This window comes from Pieris napi, chromosome 1, assembly GCF_905475465.1.
Source record: "Pieris napi chromosome 1, ilPieNapi1.2, whole genome shotgun sequence".
In the NCBI taxonomy this organism is placed as follows: domain Eukaryota; kingdom Metazoa; phylum Arthropoda; class Insecta; order Lepidoptera; family Pieridae; genus Pieris; species Pieris napi.
In genome coordinates, this window is record NC_062234.1 from 5,835,394 (window position 1) to 5,851,208 (window position 15,815).

Here is a 15,815-nt window from a genome sequence, read left to right on the forward strand (position 1 = left end):
CTTCCAGATGCAATCTTGAAGTTATATTCTTATTTAAACTACTTATGTAAATAAAATTAAGTGCTACTTTCAGTAGTTTCGGTATGTAAGTGGTTTTTAACAGAAGGACGGGGTTATCGATTCGACGTGTTTGGATTTCTGAGCCTACGAGATTTGTATTACAAAACAAAGACCTTAAATTTTCTGTAAATTGTATTATCACGTCTCTTATACAATTGATAAAAATAAAATGGGTTCTGGTATGTAAAAAATAGAGTATATTTTCTCCAAAGAACAAGAATTATGCGTAGCAATAAATTATATAAAACATAGTATGGACAGTAATATGTATGTCCATTGTCGCTTTCCAATGCGTGATAAATAATTTATCCTTAGTATAAAGCTTTATAAACAACATGGTCCAATAACTTTTAAATTGTAATTTCAGAATATTTTGAAACAAATTCCCTAGACTTTACCGAATTTTGGGCCAACACAGGCGTGAATAGCGAAGTCCTTCGCGGCGCAAAGCTACGGGAGGAGAAACCCAACTGTAGTAAAAATCAACAACAGTTTACACCAGTTAATATCAATATAAACGGCTCTGTAAAGAAGATGAAGTATGTTATATACGATATAACCTATATATAATTGATTTAATTATTATAGACATTTTTAAAATTAAAAAAGAATCAAAATTACGCCAATCAAATAGCCGTTTCTGTTTTTATTTTTATGGAGCTTTTTTGTTTTTATGAAATAGGAAATGTTAGAGAGAGCCACATAGTTTAAAATTAACTTCCTCTTACTATAGGCATGGCAAACGTAAACGAGGTACAAATACAAAGAAGTATAGCAGATGTCCAATGAGAATAGCAGAGCTAGCTGTTCCGACTAAGCGTCAATGTCTTGATACCTGGAGAAATAGAGGGAAGACTCTCCCTAACTTCATGGTATATATTAATCTTTTTATTTTCCTAATCAATTAAATTTTATTGGAATGATTAGAAATTTAATATATTTTTTATCCGACTGTCTAATTCGCATGTACAAGTAGGTATTAGTAATTAGAATTGTTACATACGAAATAGCTACTATCCACACCTATCAATAGTTATAAATATTTTTTAGTGGCGTATCCTTTATTTTCAATAAGCACTGCAACGACGTGGCATTGATTCCATCAATTTCATACATTTTACTAGGATGATTGAATTCCATGCTTCTACAAATGGTACATATATGTAGTTCGTTTTGACTGGTGTTCAAACGTTTGTACGTTTGTTTGAGACTTTCTTTTTAACAATATACCAGAAATATTCTATCGGGTTTAAATCCGGACTATTTGCTGGCCAGTCTAAAACGGATATATGCTGTTCGCTAAGGAAACATTTGACGCTATTGGCCGTGTATTTAGAGTCATTGTCATGCTGAAAGATCCAGGTTACAGGTAAATGATCGTACGAGTCCGAGGGTATCATTGTGTGCTCTAAGATATTTTTGTATCGCCATTAATTCATTATACCTTCAATCTTCCGAACGGGTCCACCTCCACATCCGGAGAAACACTCCAAACTTGAATGTTACCGCCACCGTGCTTGATTATATACTCCTTGTGTATTTATAATTAAAATCATTGTTTACAGGGCGTCTAACATAGCTTTTAATCGGAATTTATCATATTTATTTTTGTTTTAACTGAAAATGATTTTTTTTCCATTCTCGTACAGTAAAATTAACATATTTTTTAGCGAATAATAAACGCTTCTCTCGGTGTTACTAGGTAAGAAGTGGATCGAGAGATACTTCCAAATAATTTAGCTTCCACTAATCTTCTGCGTATCTTGACGAGATATTTCTCGGGTCATCAGGCGAAAAAAGTTCATTTTTAATCTGGTTGGAGCCTTTACTTGGGTCTTTTTTATCGTATCTTCACTTCACAAACGATTAGCGTATCTTCTCTGAGAGAGGTTTTTCTTGGCCGAGCCTTTCTAAGAACATTTTTAACAGTTCCACGTGTTTTATAATAATCAATTGCATTAAAAACTTTCTTAACAGAACAATATAAATGCTCTATTCTTCTGTACGCCCACTCATGATCTATATGTAAATTAACAATTATTTGCCACGCACAACTTAAATTTTTGCCCATTTTGAATAAAATAAAATTGATATTAAATTGCCGCCAAAGTAATAGAAAAATGTTATTCTCCAATTACAAAAAATAACGTGCTATGGATGCTTTTTTTAAATGTTTCTTATTAGGCGTTCAAGCGGCAAGTAACATAAAATAAACTCCTAGGTACATGTATGTGTAAGACTCATTTTGTAATTAAAAGTAAGATATGTTTTATATTTTATGCATTTCCTTAAATGCTAATCTAAAGCGAAACTCATTAGCTGTTTATTTGAGTGGCAATATTATAGCATGATTATTAATTATTGAATGTGTATATTTTTTACGAACATTTATTTTTTCGAACCTACAACCTATCTACGTTGTTGTTATACTTTCTTTATTCATAAGAAGTGATTCTAATTATATGACCACCACTGTATATAATGCACTTTTTCGCGTAATTGTAATTCGTAACAACATTAATAGTGAATATTAAATCATTTAATATTAATCAGGAAAAAAAAATTGGCTAAATAAAAAATAAAAACTAATTTATTACTTTTAAACGTTTTATAGATTAATAATGGAATGGGGAGCGTTCAAGTATTACGTAACGAATTTGGGGGGGGGGTGTCAATAATTTCCAAAAATTGCGTGACGTAATACTTGAACGTTCCCATACCAAAGAATACGGGTAGAGGCTTATGCGAAATTAATTATATATTTCCTCATTTTTTATTTGGTTATTAATTATTATCCATTAAACACTATAATACGTTCTAATATTTGCGTTTAAGAGGTTTTGTACCTCATTTATTTATTGTATTTTTAGGTAGAAAGGTTGCGACAACACGTTATGGATGAAAGAGCAGTGGTCCATATTAATGATGCAATTTATTGCTTTAAAGCTCACAAAGTTAAACGATCTAGGTAATTTCTGGCGTTGCATCAATTTTAATGGCAAATTTATACAATTAATAGTTGGTGAAATTTTCGTTTTTCTCATCTTTATTCAGACCAAATAAATTCAAGTCTATAAAGAAAGGAAACATCGATAGAACAAAATTATTCTGCGCTATTTTTGGACACAGAATTGTATTGAAGTTATTGCCACCTGGACGAATACCAGTACATACGAGGTAAAAATTATAATAACGATGAACATCAAAACGGGTAAGAAATAAAGTGTTAACTGATATTTTCAGTTTGAGGAATCTTACTGAAATCGTAAACAATGACATTGAACAGCTTCTTGGAAAAAGGAAAAGAAATACCATTCATAAAACAATACGAGACGAAATATCAGAAAAGGTACCACAAGTTAATGAAATTGTTTTCATGAAATGTTGTTTATCTAAAAATCTTTATCTTATCACGTACGACGTGTCGCAATAACTAACGTCAAAACAAATCTAAGTATCTTATAGTAACGCACTTTAAACATAAGCGGTCTTACTAATAAAAAATCACTATACATGCGTTATGACAAGGTGATAGTAATTCAGTGAATAGAGCTTGTACAGGGCATAAACTCCTCTTTGACCAATAATCGATGTGTATTGGTTGAATAACAAAACGACCCTTATTTATTGTTACCCTGGCAACCCGCCGTGTTTGATTGACGTTTGATTTAATAATTTTGATACGACTCATAATTCTAATGTAAGTTGTATTTATTTTATCAACCAAAGCAATTATATACACATTTACTCAATATACTAATAACATTTTATTATTTGCAGCTAATAGAAACTCCAAAACCTCAGACAAAGAGGACTAGAATTTTACATAAAAAGCCGCGTTCTGCAGTACAAAAGTTAGAAGAGGTTAGTATCAATGTGATAGAGAAAGGACTATTTCATTCAAAATCCCTCAACGATCATACTTAAATAATTTTTTAGGCATCTCAAATAGTGGAAAGTGCCAAACTCCGCAACACGGTAGTGTTCCAGTGTTTCCAGGAAGAGCACGACACAAAACAAAGGCAGATGGCTGAAACACATGAGCTCAAACAGAAGCGACTCGCCGAAGCTCACGAAAGGGCTAGACAGAAGCATCTTCTAAGGCTCAAATTGTTACAGCAGCAATTAAATAAATAATTATATACTTATAAAAAAAAATAAAACCCCCGTTTTAAATGAAATATAACTTTTTATTTATTTCAAGTCCTTAACTATCCACACCTATGTAAATAAACAGCCTTAAAAATATGTTTCAATAAAAGCAGCTATAGCAGCTTGTCTAGCCAGATTGCTTGGGGGCGTCTAGGTTGGCCTTGGTTCTTCTGGAGCATTCTCAGTGTCATCAAACGTAACATCCAGGTCTTCTTTGATATCAATAGCAATATTGTGGAGGATTGCCAGTGCTACTATATATAATTTGGCATTTTCTAATGACACTGAGAAGCCATGAAGAAGACACCTAAATCGAAAACCCTCCACCTCTAGTACTCTTTTCGACATCAGCTCGCACTCTGTCACAGATCTTCATAACACTTCTTTGAAAAGCGGTATTTTGTTTTGAAATCGCCATGCGAAAGTAATAACGGATTGCACCGAGTTTGGTATGTTCTTTGACTTTCCTTGGAGGCGGCAAATCTTCAATCGTATGTATTAGCTGCATATCAATATTATCTAAATCTTCTATTTGATCTATAAAATCTATTTTCAACAAACACAAATATCTACTAACTTAAATCTTTCCTTGAACTAAACAGTCAAAAAATGCTGTCAAACGCGAAATCAGATGAAATTACGCAATTTTTGTCTTATACACCCGTTAAACTAGGCCTCTGCGTTGTATAAGCATTGTACAAGTCTTCATACAAACCAGACACTTGTTATAACAGCAGTATACACCAACCTTGTCAATTCAGACATTATTAGTAACATTTTTCTTATAACAGGCTTATACGATGTGCATAAATCTTTATTAGTAAGGCCGAAAATATTTAAATTAAAAAGTTGAATACGTACTTAGTTGACAATTTCTTACATTGCCGCCGTTTATAACGCAATTTACGCAAAAATACATGCGCAAAATTTGCATTAAGATGGACGAGTTTACATATTCATAATAAATTTTTTTTACTCACTCACGTTCTATCGCATGTTCAATTCATAAGTAATTTCAGTCATTCGGTTCAATTTAAACACTCGCGTGATGCTGATTAAAACATGTTCATGTTTATATACCCTCACTAAGCATTAGTTGCGTAAAAAATAGGATTTTTTTTAATTTTCCAGGTGACTGTTTGGATTGCGAGTGTTCTTGACGACTCGGATATTAAGTTAATGATGGATGACTTAGAAGGCAATTAAAATTAATAATAAGAAATCAACTTAAAATATTAATATTAATGAACTAAATTGATTTTTCAGACTTAGAAGAAAAGGAGGGGCATGTATGGGATATAATCGATGATCTGATTGATGCAATAGTAGTAGTAAGTCTTTGTATTGAAGTAAAAGTACCAATGTTTATATCATGTATTAAATCATGTTATTTTCAGGAGAATTGCAAAACTGAAAGCATATCGTACGTAGATGAGAAATATCCATCGGAAACATGTAGCTTCAATTCAATTGACAGCAATATATCACGTTCATCATTAAACAAAGAAGAAAAAATTAGCTTTTATGATGACATAAATATAAACAACATAGATACCGAAACAAATGAATACAAAACCAATATGATAGATGTTATTTTATTGGATATAATTGACACTATATGTGGATATGACAATCAAATAAATGGTTTTGTTCAAAATCTTCTTGATAACACAGTATCAGAAGTCATAGGCTTCAATAACGAGGAAATAAATATAAATAATGAAATAAATACAATAGACATGACTGGTAGCCATTCGCCTAAAATGATTATTTTAGAACAAGCCGATTCTGTGAATGAATTTATCTCTAATAATACTGACAAAATAGTTTTTAATGTAACAGAAACACCAGAAAGCAATACTAGCAAATTAGAAAACAGAGAAGAAACCAAAAATACAGACGAACAAAATGATTTTGACAACCAAACTTACTACGATGTACTACCCAAAGATACAAGTACTCAAGGTGCAGATAATGATATCATAAAAGAAAGAAACAATAGTGAAAACCAAGAAAGCGTTACTATTAGAGAACAAATACAATTGGAAAGTCCCGAAAGCAATCAAACTGAACAAATACAAGAGGACGACGCTTGGAATCAGCTCACAGTATCTGAAACAAAACTACCTATCGAATATGGGTCAGATACAAATGTCAGTATGGAAAATATTGAATTAGAGCCAAAAGACTCATATGAATGGCCCGAAGATAGTTTTAAAAAAGTAAAATTTTCTCATACCAATATCGGTAATTATATGTATAGTGAAATTGAGTCGATAGGATTGTTACTTGACCATGTTTTAAAATTTATTTTAATAAATTCTTTAGTAATTCATTAATATCATTTAAATTTCAGGAAACGAACAACAGTCAATAGACGGTGATTCCAGGTAAGATGTATATAAACTTTTTTGTAGATTACAAAGACAAATAAATTAAAATTGCATTTATTATGTTTTATAGGAACAATAACAATGAGACCAGCTTTTTGCACAAAAAACTTTCATCAAGCTCACAAAGAAACTACTTTAAACATATTAATTTTTCCCCTCCAAATACACACCTTCTATGTGAGTCAAAACACATATATTATCAAAATTTAAATGTACTTATTAAGAATGTGTATGTTAACGTAAAATTGTAAACACCGTTAGATTGTAATCTATCTCGCGAGATTATAAACTGTCTAAAGATTGTGAACCTCAGCGTACTGCTTACAATTTAACGTATTATTATTCGGTAGATTGTACTACACTAACTTAGTTACCATTCAAACTTGTTTGGTCAATTACAGATTAATTTTACTTCCCAACAATTTCATATAACTACCGAATAATAATACCTTAAATTGTAAGCAGTTCGTTGAGGTTCACAATCTTTCGACAGTTTACAATCTCGCGAGATATATTACAATCTAACGGTGTTTACAATTTTACGGTGACATGTATATTGCATTGTTAAATTGTATAATGTTTATTTAGATAATGTAGACGAAACATGGCCTGAAGACTATTTTCCTTTAACAACTAAACTTTCTGCCACCGTCAGCAAGTCCGTAATATCATTAGGTTTCATTAATGAAGCAGATGAGAAATCAATTCCCTCTCCCATCACTTTAAAAGAGAGGGAACAAACTGTTGAAAAACAATTTGTGGCAGAGCTTTCTGAATTAAGTGAAGAAATTTTCAAAGGCAGTAATGATTTACAAAAAACTATTTTGCGAGATATATGTAATACATATACGGCTATAGAATTGAAAGATGAAGATACATATCAGACTTCACAAGGAAGTGATTCTGTTTGCTTAAACATAAAAAGGTCACATGAAAAGGGTGATAACGGAGACAGTAAAGCAATACTTATGAATGATATCAGTAAATCACAGAACACTCGAAAATTAACAGTCAAGGTTTTGTCTTGTATTAACATTGCTTCGGAAATAGAAGTTTTATCAGCTAAATGCCTCACCAAAGAAAAACAAATACAAACAGATTCAGAGAAAATAAAGTTAAATCCAAGTATGTCTTTTTAATACTATGGAGATATAGAATGTAATGTAAGGGAGCGTTCAAGTATTACGTAACAAATTTTAAGGGGAGGGGGGGTCCTTTTGTAAAACGTTACTATGCGGGACGGGGAGTGAATTACGCGATATTGTTAATATTATTTTCGACTTTCCTTTACACCACATAATGGTAACTTTTATTTAGGTATAAAGAGTCACTAGGTGGTTACGAAATGTTTTACTGTACTTGGGTACAGAAAAACGTTACGGCGCGTTACATGGTGGGGAGGGGGGTCCATAATATCCAAAAATTGCGTTACGTAATACTTGAACGCTCCCTAACTTAAAAGATTTCAAAGGTTTTTAAATCAAAGCACATTTGGTATAAATTTTCATTAATTAAAAGAGAAACACCAGCGCTCTTCTCGGTAGAGCGGGCGTTCCAGACTGATAGTAACTGGGCTTTCTATTTAAAATATATTTCTCGTCTGATTAGTGCCAGGCGTTTAATATCAATAATTACTTCTTATTGTAAAAATGTCTTTTAAGTAAAACTAAAATAATATTTCCAGAATACAAACCAATACGACACCACGAGGTACGTATTATATGCAAAGGACTTTATAATGTTGTTATAAATATGGAAAAATGGTTAAATTGGATAATTTGTGTAACAAACATCGTAACTGCAAAATTACGGGAAAATGGTATAAATAAGTCTATGTTGACCACTGGTATTTCATATCTCTTGAATTTCAGTAATAAATTCTGCTTTCAGATGGAAATAGTATAAAAACACAAAAAGATAAAGATAATTATTTGAAAGAGTGGTTACAATTAAAGAAAAGTGTTGATTCAGATAGAAAAGTATGGCATCATTTATACAAAAGGCTCTCTATTGGTATAAATAGTTACAAAAATCATTTTAAAGAGGACAATGCTAAGGTGTGATTTAAGAAATATAAGTGTTCTGTGCTTTTTAAGATTAAATATAATTGACCAGCCTTTTTATATATAATATATAAAATTCTCGTGTCACAGTTTTCGTTGCCATACTCCTCCGAAACGGCTTGACCGATTTTGATGAAATTTTTTGTGCTTATCCGGTATCTATGAGAAACGGCCAACATCTATTTTGCATCCCCCTAAATGTTAAGGGTAGTCCACCCCTAATTTTTTTTTTAATTGTTAGATAAATTTTTAAGCATTTAACATACAACCCCTAATTTGCACCTTTCTACGACCAACCCCTATTTTTTATTATAAATGATATACATGGCAAAACGACGTTTGCCAGGTTAGCTAGTTTTTTATAATAAAATAAAATATATTGTTGCTCTTTTAAGTCACCTTTAATCATCAGAAATTTTAATTATAATGCATTGATCCTAGTAATAAATATTTTTCTTTACAAATATGATACTTGCGAAAATATGGCTATAGGGATTAATATTGATCAAAATTAGTTGAACTCAAGCATACAATTTAACTTATTTTCAATTTCTTAATAAATACCCCTAAATATATTACCTTTTCAGATCAAGTCTGTACAACTAAAATCATGTACATGTAGGGGTTTTTAGCGGTTTTTATTGAATTGCAGTTTATACATCAAATATAATAAAAATATTATCTGCACAATGTCTTTCACTTGTTACTTAAAATGTACACTTATTTGATTAAAGTCATATTTTCTGACTTTAGTATCACGACACCCTACAAAAATCCATTTACCATTGAATGATAGATCTCTGATGCCATCACAGTCCGAGCCTGTTAATTGCACTCTCACAGAGTTAAAGTCGTCTTGTACTGAGAGCACAGCACAATTCCCATCCTGTCTTCCAACCACATACAGGCCATTCATGAGAACAGCCATAGAAAGAATTGGGCTAGCTGATTCATGTATTTCTTTTATTATTTCACCATCTTCCACTTTCAAATGTATAATCTGAAATTAAAAATATTTGTGTTAAAAAATTTATTCTATATACATTCAGTTTAACCTTGCTGAATCCTAACCTTTTTTATGATTCTAATTTGAAGTCAGTAGGAGTATTATGTGAATCACAAAAATTTAATTATCGTTTAAAATCACTTACCACTCCAATTTACAACAACACACAAAATATAAAAGCAGGGCTTTAGCTAATGCTATTTCTATTCTCTTATAGATATGTAGTAAAGTGTACCTAATCTTTGCATATAAAACTCCATGTCCCCAACTGTCATATATATATGTAATAAGGAAAACATAATATATTTTCCTATACAAACTCTTGTCTATATTGTATTTTATATAAACTCTTTTGTAATGTTGACTTTGCCGTTTGATCGACGAAGTTTAATTTATGTCACTTGACATAATATATGTAAGATATTTTAATTTTCTCATTATATTATTTTACTTTATAAAACCTAGAATATAGGCTTTAAATGTTGTTTCTTTTGCCTTATTTATTCCCAGTATAAGCGATTGATACTATTATATATATTTTCCCACTAATTGATCATAAAGAATTAACATCTCATTTGTAGTAAAAAAAACTTGTACTAATATTTTGCAATTAAAGTTTTAAGTACCCACAACAGACTTACTTTTCCATCTGCACATCCCACAATTATGGTTTGTTCAATAATAATGCAGGTGTTGCATGGTGATCCAAACTTTTTATGAAATATTACTTCTCTTTTTGCTATGTGAGCACTTACAATTTCACCTGATTCACAACCAATAACTAACTGCTTATTTGCTGTTCCAATCTGAAATAAGTAAATAATTTTTCAAAATTCAAATTGTATGCTAATTTAAATGTTATGGGTTAAACTTTAATATATTATACAGATTGGCAAGACACCTCAGCCCATGTTCTATGAATAGAGACTTGCATACAATATAGAAAATTAAGTATTACATACTAATATTACAAATTGTTTTTTTTTTAATATTTTTTAGTTAGGTTGTCAATTTATTGAGGCTGGCTATATAACATCACAGTGTTTACAGGATATTAATAATTAATATCTATCCATTATCTGAATAAATATGTTATTCAATATCAGTATGGATTTTTGAACAACATTGTGTACATAAACATGCTTACATACAATTTTGTTTTATTTATTCAGATTATTTTTATAATAAATATTGATTGAACTCTACAACAAAACAATGATCAAGTACCAGGGCCACATTTAAGAACCAGCTCTTAGGGTGGGTTGCATCAACAAATTTTGACGGACACGTAACCGTTAAATATGGCGCTAACGAACGTTAAACAAAAAAAGTGTTGATTCACCATCTATGACAGCTTACGTTCGTTAAAAAGTTACGCTTACGTTAACCAGTGCTCGAACCATTGGTAATCGTCAAATTTTGGTTTGTAACTTCGTAGTTCCTACTTTCTAAACTCTGTTTCCTCTGAATTTAATATTAGAGATGGTTTGATTAATAATTATTTTGCAAGGTATGTTAATATTATGATTATTTTTGACTTCAAAAAATAAATTGCAAATTTAATATTAAAGATGTCTTATATTTCAGATTATAACTTTTTTATGGCATGGGTGTATGGGTGGTATGGTGAAGGACTAACATATTCTATACTGTTTATATTGCTTATTGCATGCCTTTGGTAAAGAAATAAAATATTTGACAAAAATAATATGCCTTTACTAACTGAATTACAGCCTACAGATTTTATTAATTTAGACCAAAGTTAACTTCATTGACAACAAACAGAAAACTAGTTTTCTCTAAATTTAATTTTATTATTATTCTAATATGTGGGATACATAGTTTAATTATTATTATTTTGCAAGGTATGTTAATATTTAGATTATTTTTAACTTCAAAGAAAACAAATCTCAAATTATAATTTTAAAGCTGTCTTATTTTCAGATTATAACTATTTTATGCTACGGTCACACGCGCGCCGTGCAGCCCGGCGGGCTGCCTGGCGGGCTGCGCGGCATGCAGCCCGTCCCGGGCCGGCGGACATTCAAGCTGTTCACACGCACGCCGTCGTGTCAGTCAGTGCCAGAATGGCGAGCAGCTAGGATCTCGGTGTTGTTGCTGCCATATCCTTTGGCTTAACTTATTTTTATTGGAAAAAGAAACAAAATTATGAACTACGGAGAAAAAGAAAAATATAGATATATAAATATATCTTAGCAACGTTGAATGAAGATCCTCGTCGCGAAAGCGCGGGAGAGACTGACTGCCTGCGCGCGTGTAAACAGTCATCGGGCGCCCGCACATTCATCCTTTGAACTTTGCCAAAAAACCGACACTTGCCCGATTCGCGGCATTCACGTTCACAGGCGCGTTCACGAGCTCGGGCGTACCGTTTACACGCTCGTGAATGTGAATGTGCACGTTGAATGTAGAGTTGAACGCGCGCGTGTGAACTAAGCATTATGGTATGGATGTGAAATATGGTGAAGGATTAACATATTATATACTGTATAATATATAGCTATTGCATGCTTTTGGTGGAGAAATAAAATGTTTGACAAAAATAATATGCCTTTTTATTACCGAATTATAACATTACATAGTTAAGCCTGCCTATGCACATAAGAATTAATTCATCTTAAAAATCTATTTTTTTACAGTTTTTATTATTTTTTACACTAATTTTATAACATTGATACACACAACTTTAATTATTTTGAAGAGCATTTATACTAAGTTTCAAGCAATTCTGATCATAAACAAGTTATAGTAAGTTTATTTTTTATTGTAAAGGTAAATAAGTACCACTTTTCATACATTTTACATTAGAAATGGCAGTTTCATATAATCTTACATCCCTTTAGTATAATTAATAGTAAGTAATTTTTTTTCTTGTAGTTTAAAAATGATTTCATCGTTCTTCCTCTTCTCATTTAGATGTTGAACACGCACCTCAAAAATTTCTTTTTCATATTTATTATCTGAAAGGGCATTAAATTCTGCATGAATCGCACTCCATGCCCTCTTTTTTTGCAAATTGTTAGTACTGTCTGTCTTTTTATGAAATAATATGTGTTTATGTTTTACTATTAAATTTCTAAATCTGTCCTCTTCTTTTCCAAAATTTACCGAACGTTCTCTGAAAGTCAATGAGTAACGTAAATAAATACACTTCTAACTATATCTCTCAATATAATATATATACTTTGCGCATATACAATTCATGCAATATAATAATAGCTTTATACTTACTTTGGCGAAAAGGTTTCCATTATTTATATTAAAATTAAACACTTTTTAATTATCCTTTCGTACAAAACAATAAACATCGATGTCAAACTTGACAGAATGTTTCAAATGACATTGTTTTTATCAATGTTGTTATTACTAAAAAAAAATCCCATAAAATATTACGTCAAAATAGCGTTACGCAAACAGGCAACCCCATTAACAATGACGAACTCATTTTTTGACAATGAAGCAACGCTAACAAGTTAACAGACGTTAAAGTTCATACGTGTCTGTCAAATTTTAACGAACGTAAGTTACGATAGCAAATGGTTTGAAACAACCCACCCTTAGAGTTAACCACAGGGCACAGTTGGTATATTAGTGCTCAGCTAATAAATTAGTTAGAAAATAAATAAAAGTTCAAATTCCTGAGGGATGTGCACCCCGCTAGCTTTTTGAAGCCAATTTTATAACTGATGGAACAAGAATACATACATAAGTGCATGAATTAATGCAAGCTATAATGTTGCTAGACTATTATCACCAATTACCTAAAATAACTTAAATCTACTTAATTACAATTACTTTTACCTCTCTTTCATTGTTGACATTTACTTCATCCTGAGTTATTGTCAATGCACAGCAATTAATGGGGCCTCTATCTTTAATTACATCATCCAAACATTTTGATTCACCAACATCCCATAACTTTGCTGTACCATCTCTAAAAATATTTTTGGTTTAATGATTACATCAGTAAATGAAAATCTTAAGAGGACATTATTTAAAATTAGCATTATAAATATACTTTTTTTCCTCCTGGGGCTAATATTAATTATAAGCATAGATGACCCCTAAGCAGACAATACACAATGGGCCCTGGGAGAAGCAGATATATAGCAGTCAATAAAATAAAATATAAAATAATCATCAATGAAACAGGCCAGAAATGTGTCTGCCTCAAAGCTCATTATAACATATAAATCACATAATGCTAACACTACAAACTTGTTTAAATGGAGACACTGAGGTGGAAGATACTAATAAAATTAAAATTCTACCTTACTACTACTAATAATGTATACTACAACTTATATATTTACAATAGAATAGAAGATAATTTATTAATAGTAAAATAATATTTACCTGCTGACAGAAATAACATTTCTTCCCTTATCAATTATACAAACATCTGCCACAGACATGACATGTCCTTTTAGAGTAACAGGGTTGATTCCTGACTGTGCAGACCAAATTTTACATGATCCATCAGCTCCAGCAGATATTAACACAACTCCAGATGGAAAAAAGCGACATTTGTAAATAGGACCACCATGGCCTTTCAAATCCAATAATTTTTCACCTAAAAAATAACAAGTTTGAATAATCTAGAAACAAATAGAAGGGTAACGAATTAGAAATCCGTCGCCCGAATTTAATTATACATAATATCAGTATTAACTTACTAGTTCTGCTATCCCACACTAAAAGCTGGTCACCCTCACATGATGATACAGTCAGAGAATTCTCTGCAGCACATACAGAAAGTATGGCTTTTTGGTGCAAATCATGAACTTTCGTTGGAGCTACAAATGCAACTTTTAAATCAGATTCCACATGTTTTAAAACAAGGCTAAGATTTGAATATGAAATCAATTGAAAGTTTTCCGGTACATGTATTTTGATTTTTACATCTGGCTTGTTGAGAGATGTTGTAATTTTATCATGAACACTGTTAATGTTCAGATACTTAATTGATATCCACACTTTACTTTGTGGTAATCTGTAAAAAAAGAACTGTAAAGCCTTAGTTATTTATATTTATTTACCATTATTTAAATTAAAAGTCACCTTAGAGCATCGTTCCAATCACATTGAATACTAATAACCGGCAAGCGGGGCATTTTGTGGTATGTGATGTAAACAAGTTTACACCAACGGACTAAAACTTAGGGGAAAACGTATACAACTTTTTTTTGTATTTTGTAATGAAAAAGATAACGCAAAATATATTTCAAAAATTATTATTGTCATTCTCATTTCATTCTTCTTTTTTTTCGCCCATGGCGCAGGCTATAGTCTTTCGACCATACCGCCTGGCATTCTCAATTCTAGTTGGATATCAAGATTTGACATTAGATACTACTCAGTACTATTTTAAAAAGATATTGCCTTGACAGCAGTACTGTAGCTACAGACAAGAAGCTTGCCGCTTGAGACAAAAGCACCGCGACAAGCGCAGTGGCTACTTGGCTCGTATACAAATTTGTATCTTAAGTCACAATCACGTCTTGAGTACAAATATGTCAGTACTTCATATGAAAAAAATGTAATGCTGTTCATGTTTGATTGAAGTTCTAGAATTCAGTGCGACTAAGCTCAACTAAGCTTGAGCTTAGTCACGTGATCATTTACATAAAAATCGTTTGACATTGGTAGTGGGTCACGTCTGTCTAGAAGTGGTTTTGTCTCAAGCCCCTGAAATCCCACAACGGTACTCTTTCTGCATAATATGTACCAACAAGTAATGTATAATATTATACACTACACGCTTATATAGTAATTACTATTAATATGTTTGTTCTTTGTCCCTTTCTACCGGAGTAATCTACGTAGGCTATTTTGCTAGAAAACGAGAAAATTACCATGTTCGTGTAATAAATTAATACAAAATACTTTACCCATCATCGGTCACCCTTAGCCGCATCTACATGTGGTATATAATATGATATGTCTAAAACAGGCTACAGACTCATCACTCAACTATTAAGTACCAAATTGACAAAGACGTTTGACAAAAGCTCAGAAAAAATTATGATTGTGTATGGTTTACGCTGGTCGCTGACTGCTGACATTTGACAACAAATCACAATTCACAAAGTGGGCGAGTTTTGTTTTGCTTTTGCCTAA

The 15,815-nt window shown here is 31.6% G+C and overlaps 2 protein-coding genes and 2 long non-coding RNA genes across 9 annotated transcripts; 2 read left to right on the plus strand and 2 right to left on the minus strand.

The window, feature by feature from the left end:
* The first annotated feature begins 44 nt into the window (after positions 1-44).
* Positions 45-9,427, plus strand: LOC125050229. 6 transcript variants are annotated; one of them, XR_007117114.1, is made up of 14 exons: positions 55-239; positions 428-599; positions 794-932; positions 2,931-3,028; positions 3,115-3,237; positions 3,304-3,409; positions 5,344-5,410; positions 5,479-5,543; positions 5,610-6,459; positions 6,569-6,602; positions 6,676-6,782; positions 7,194-7,730; positions 8,290-8,662; positions 9,256-9,427. XR_007117114.1 is itself a non-coding variant. In XM_047649966.1 (10 exons), the coding sequence occupies exons 1-9, from the start codon at positions 230-232 to the stop codon at positions 6,587-6,589; spliced, it is 1,623 nt and encodes a 540-aa protein (XP_047505922.1). In that variant the 5' UTR covers positions 45-229; the 3' UTR covers positions 6,590-6,602; positions 6,676-6,759. The 6 variants fall into 6 exon arrangements, 3 of the variants coding, with proteins under 3 accessions (XP_047505922.1, XP_047505904.1, XP_047505913.1); XR_007117115.1 differs by having other exon boundaries at positions 5,479-5,540; XR_007117113.1 differs by having other exon boundaries at positions 54-239; positions 5,479-6,459.
* LOC125050256 lies at positions 3,542-4,070 on the plus strand. Its single transcript, XR_007117116.1, has 2 exons — positions 3,542-3,924; positions 4,000-4,070. It is a non-coding gene; the product is annotated as an uncharacterized LOC125050256 (long non-coding RNA).
* On the minus strand, positions 9,314-14,972 carry LOC125050250 (proteasomal ATPase-associated factor 1-like). The gene is made up of 6 exons (XM_047649979.1): positions 14,757-14,972; positions 14,372-14,688; positions 14,052-14,268; positions 13,497-13,629; positions 10,316-10,480; positions 9,314-9,668 (listed from the first exon to the last, which is right to left on the minus strand). Exons 1-6 carry the CDS (start codon positions 14,807-14,809, stop codon positions 9,372-9,374), a joined length of 1,182 nt encoding a protein of 393 aa, XP_047505935.1. The 5' UTR covers positions 14,810-14,972; the 3' UTR covers positions 9,314-9,371.
* On the minus strand, positions 12,235-13,073 carry LOC125050261. The gene is made up of 2 exons (XR_007117118.1): positions 12,927-13,073; positions 12,235-12,813 (listed from the first exon to the last, which is right to left on the minus strand). It is a non-coding gene; the product is annotated as an uncharacterized LOC125050261 (long non-coding RNA).
* Positions 14,973-15,815: the final 843 nt, after the last annotated feature.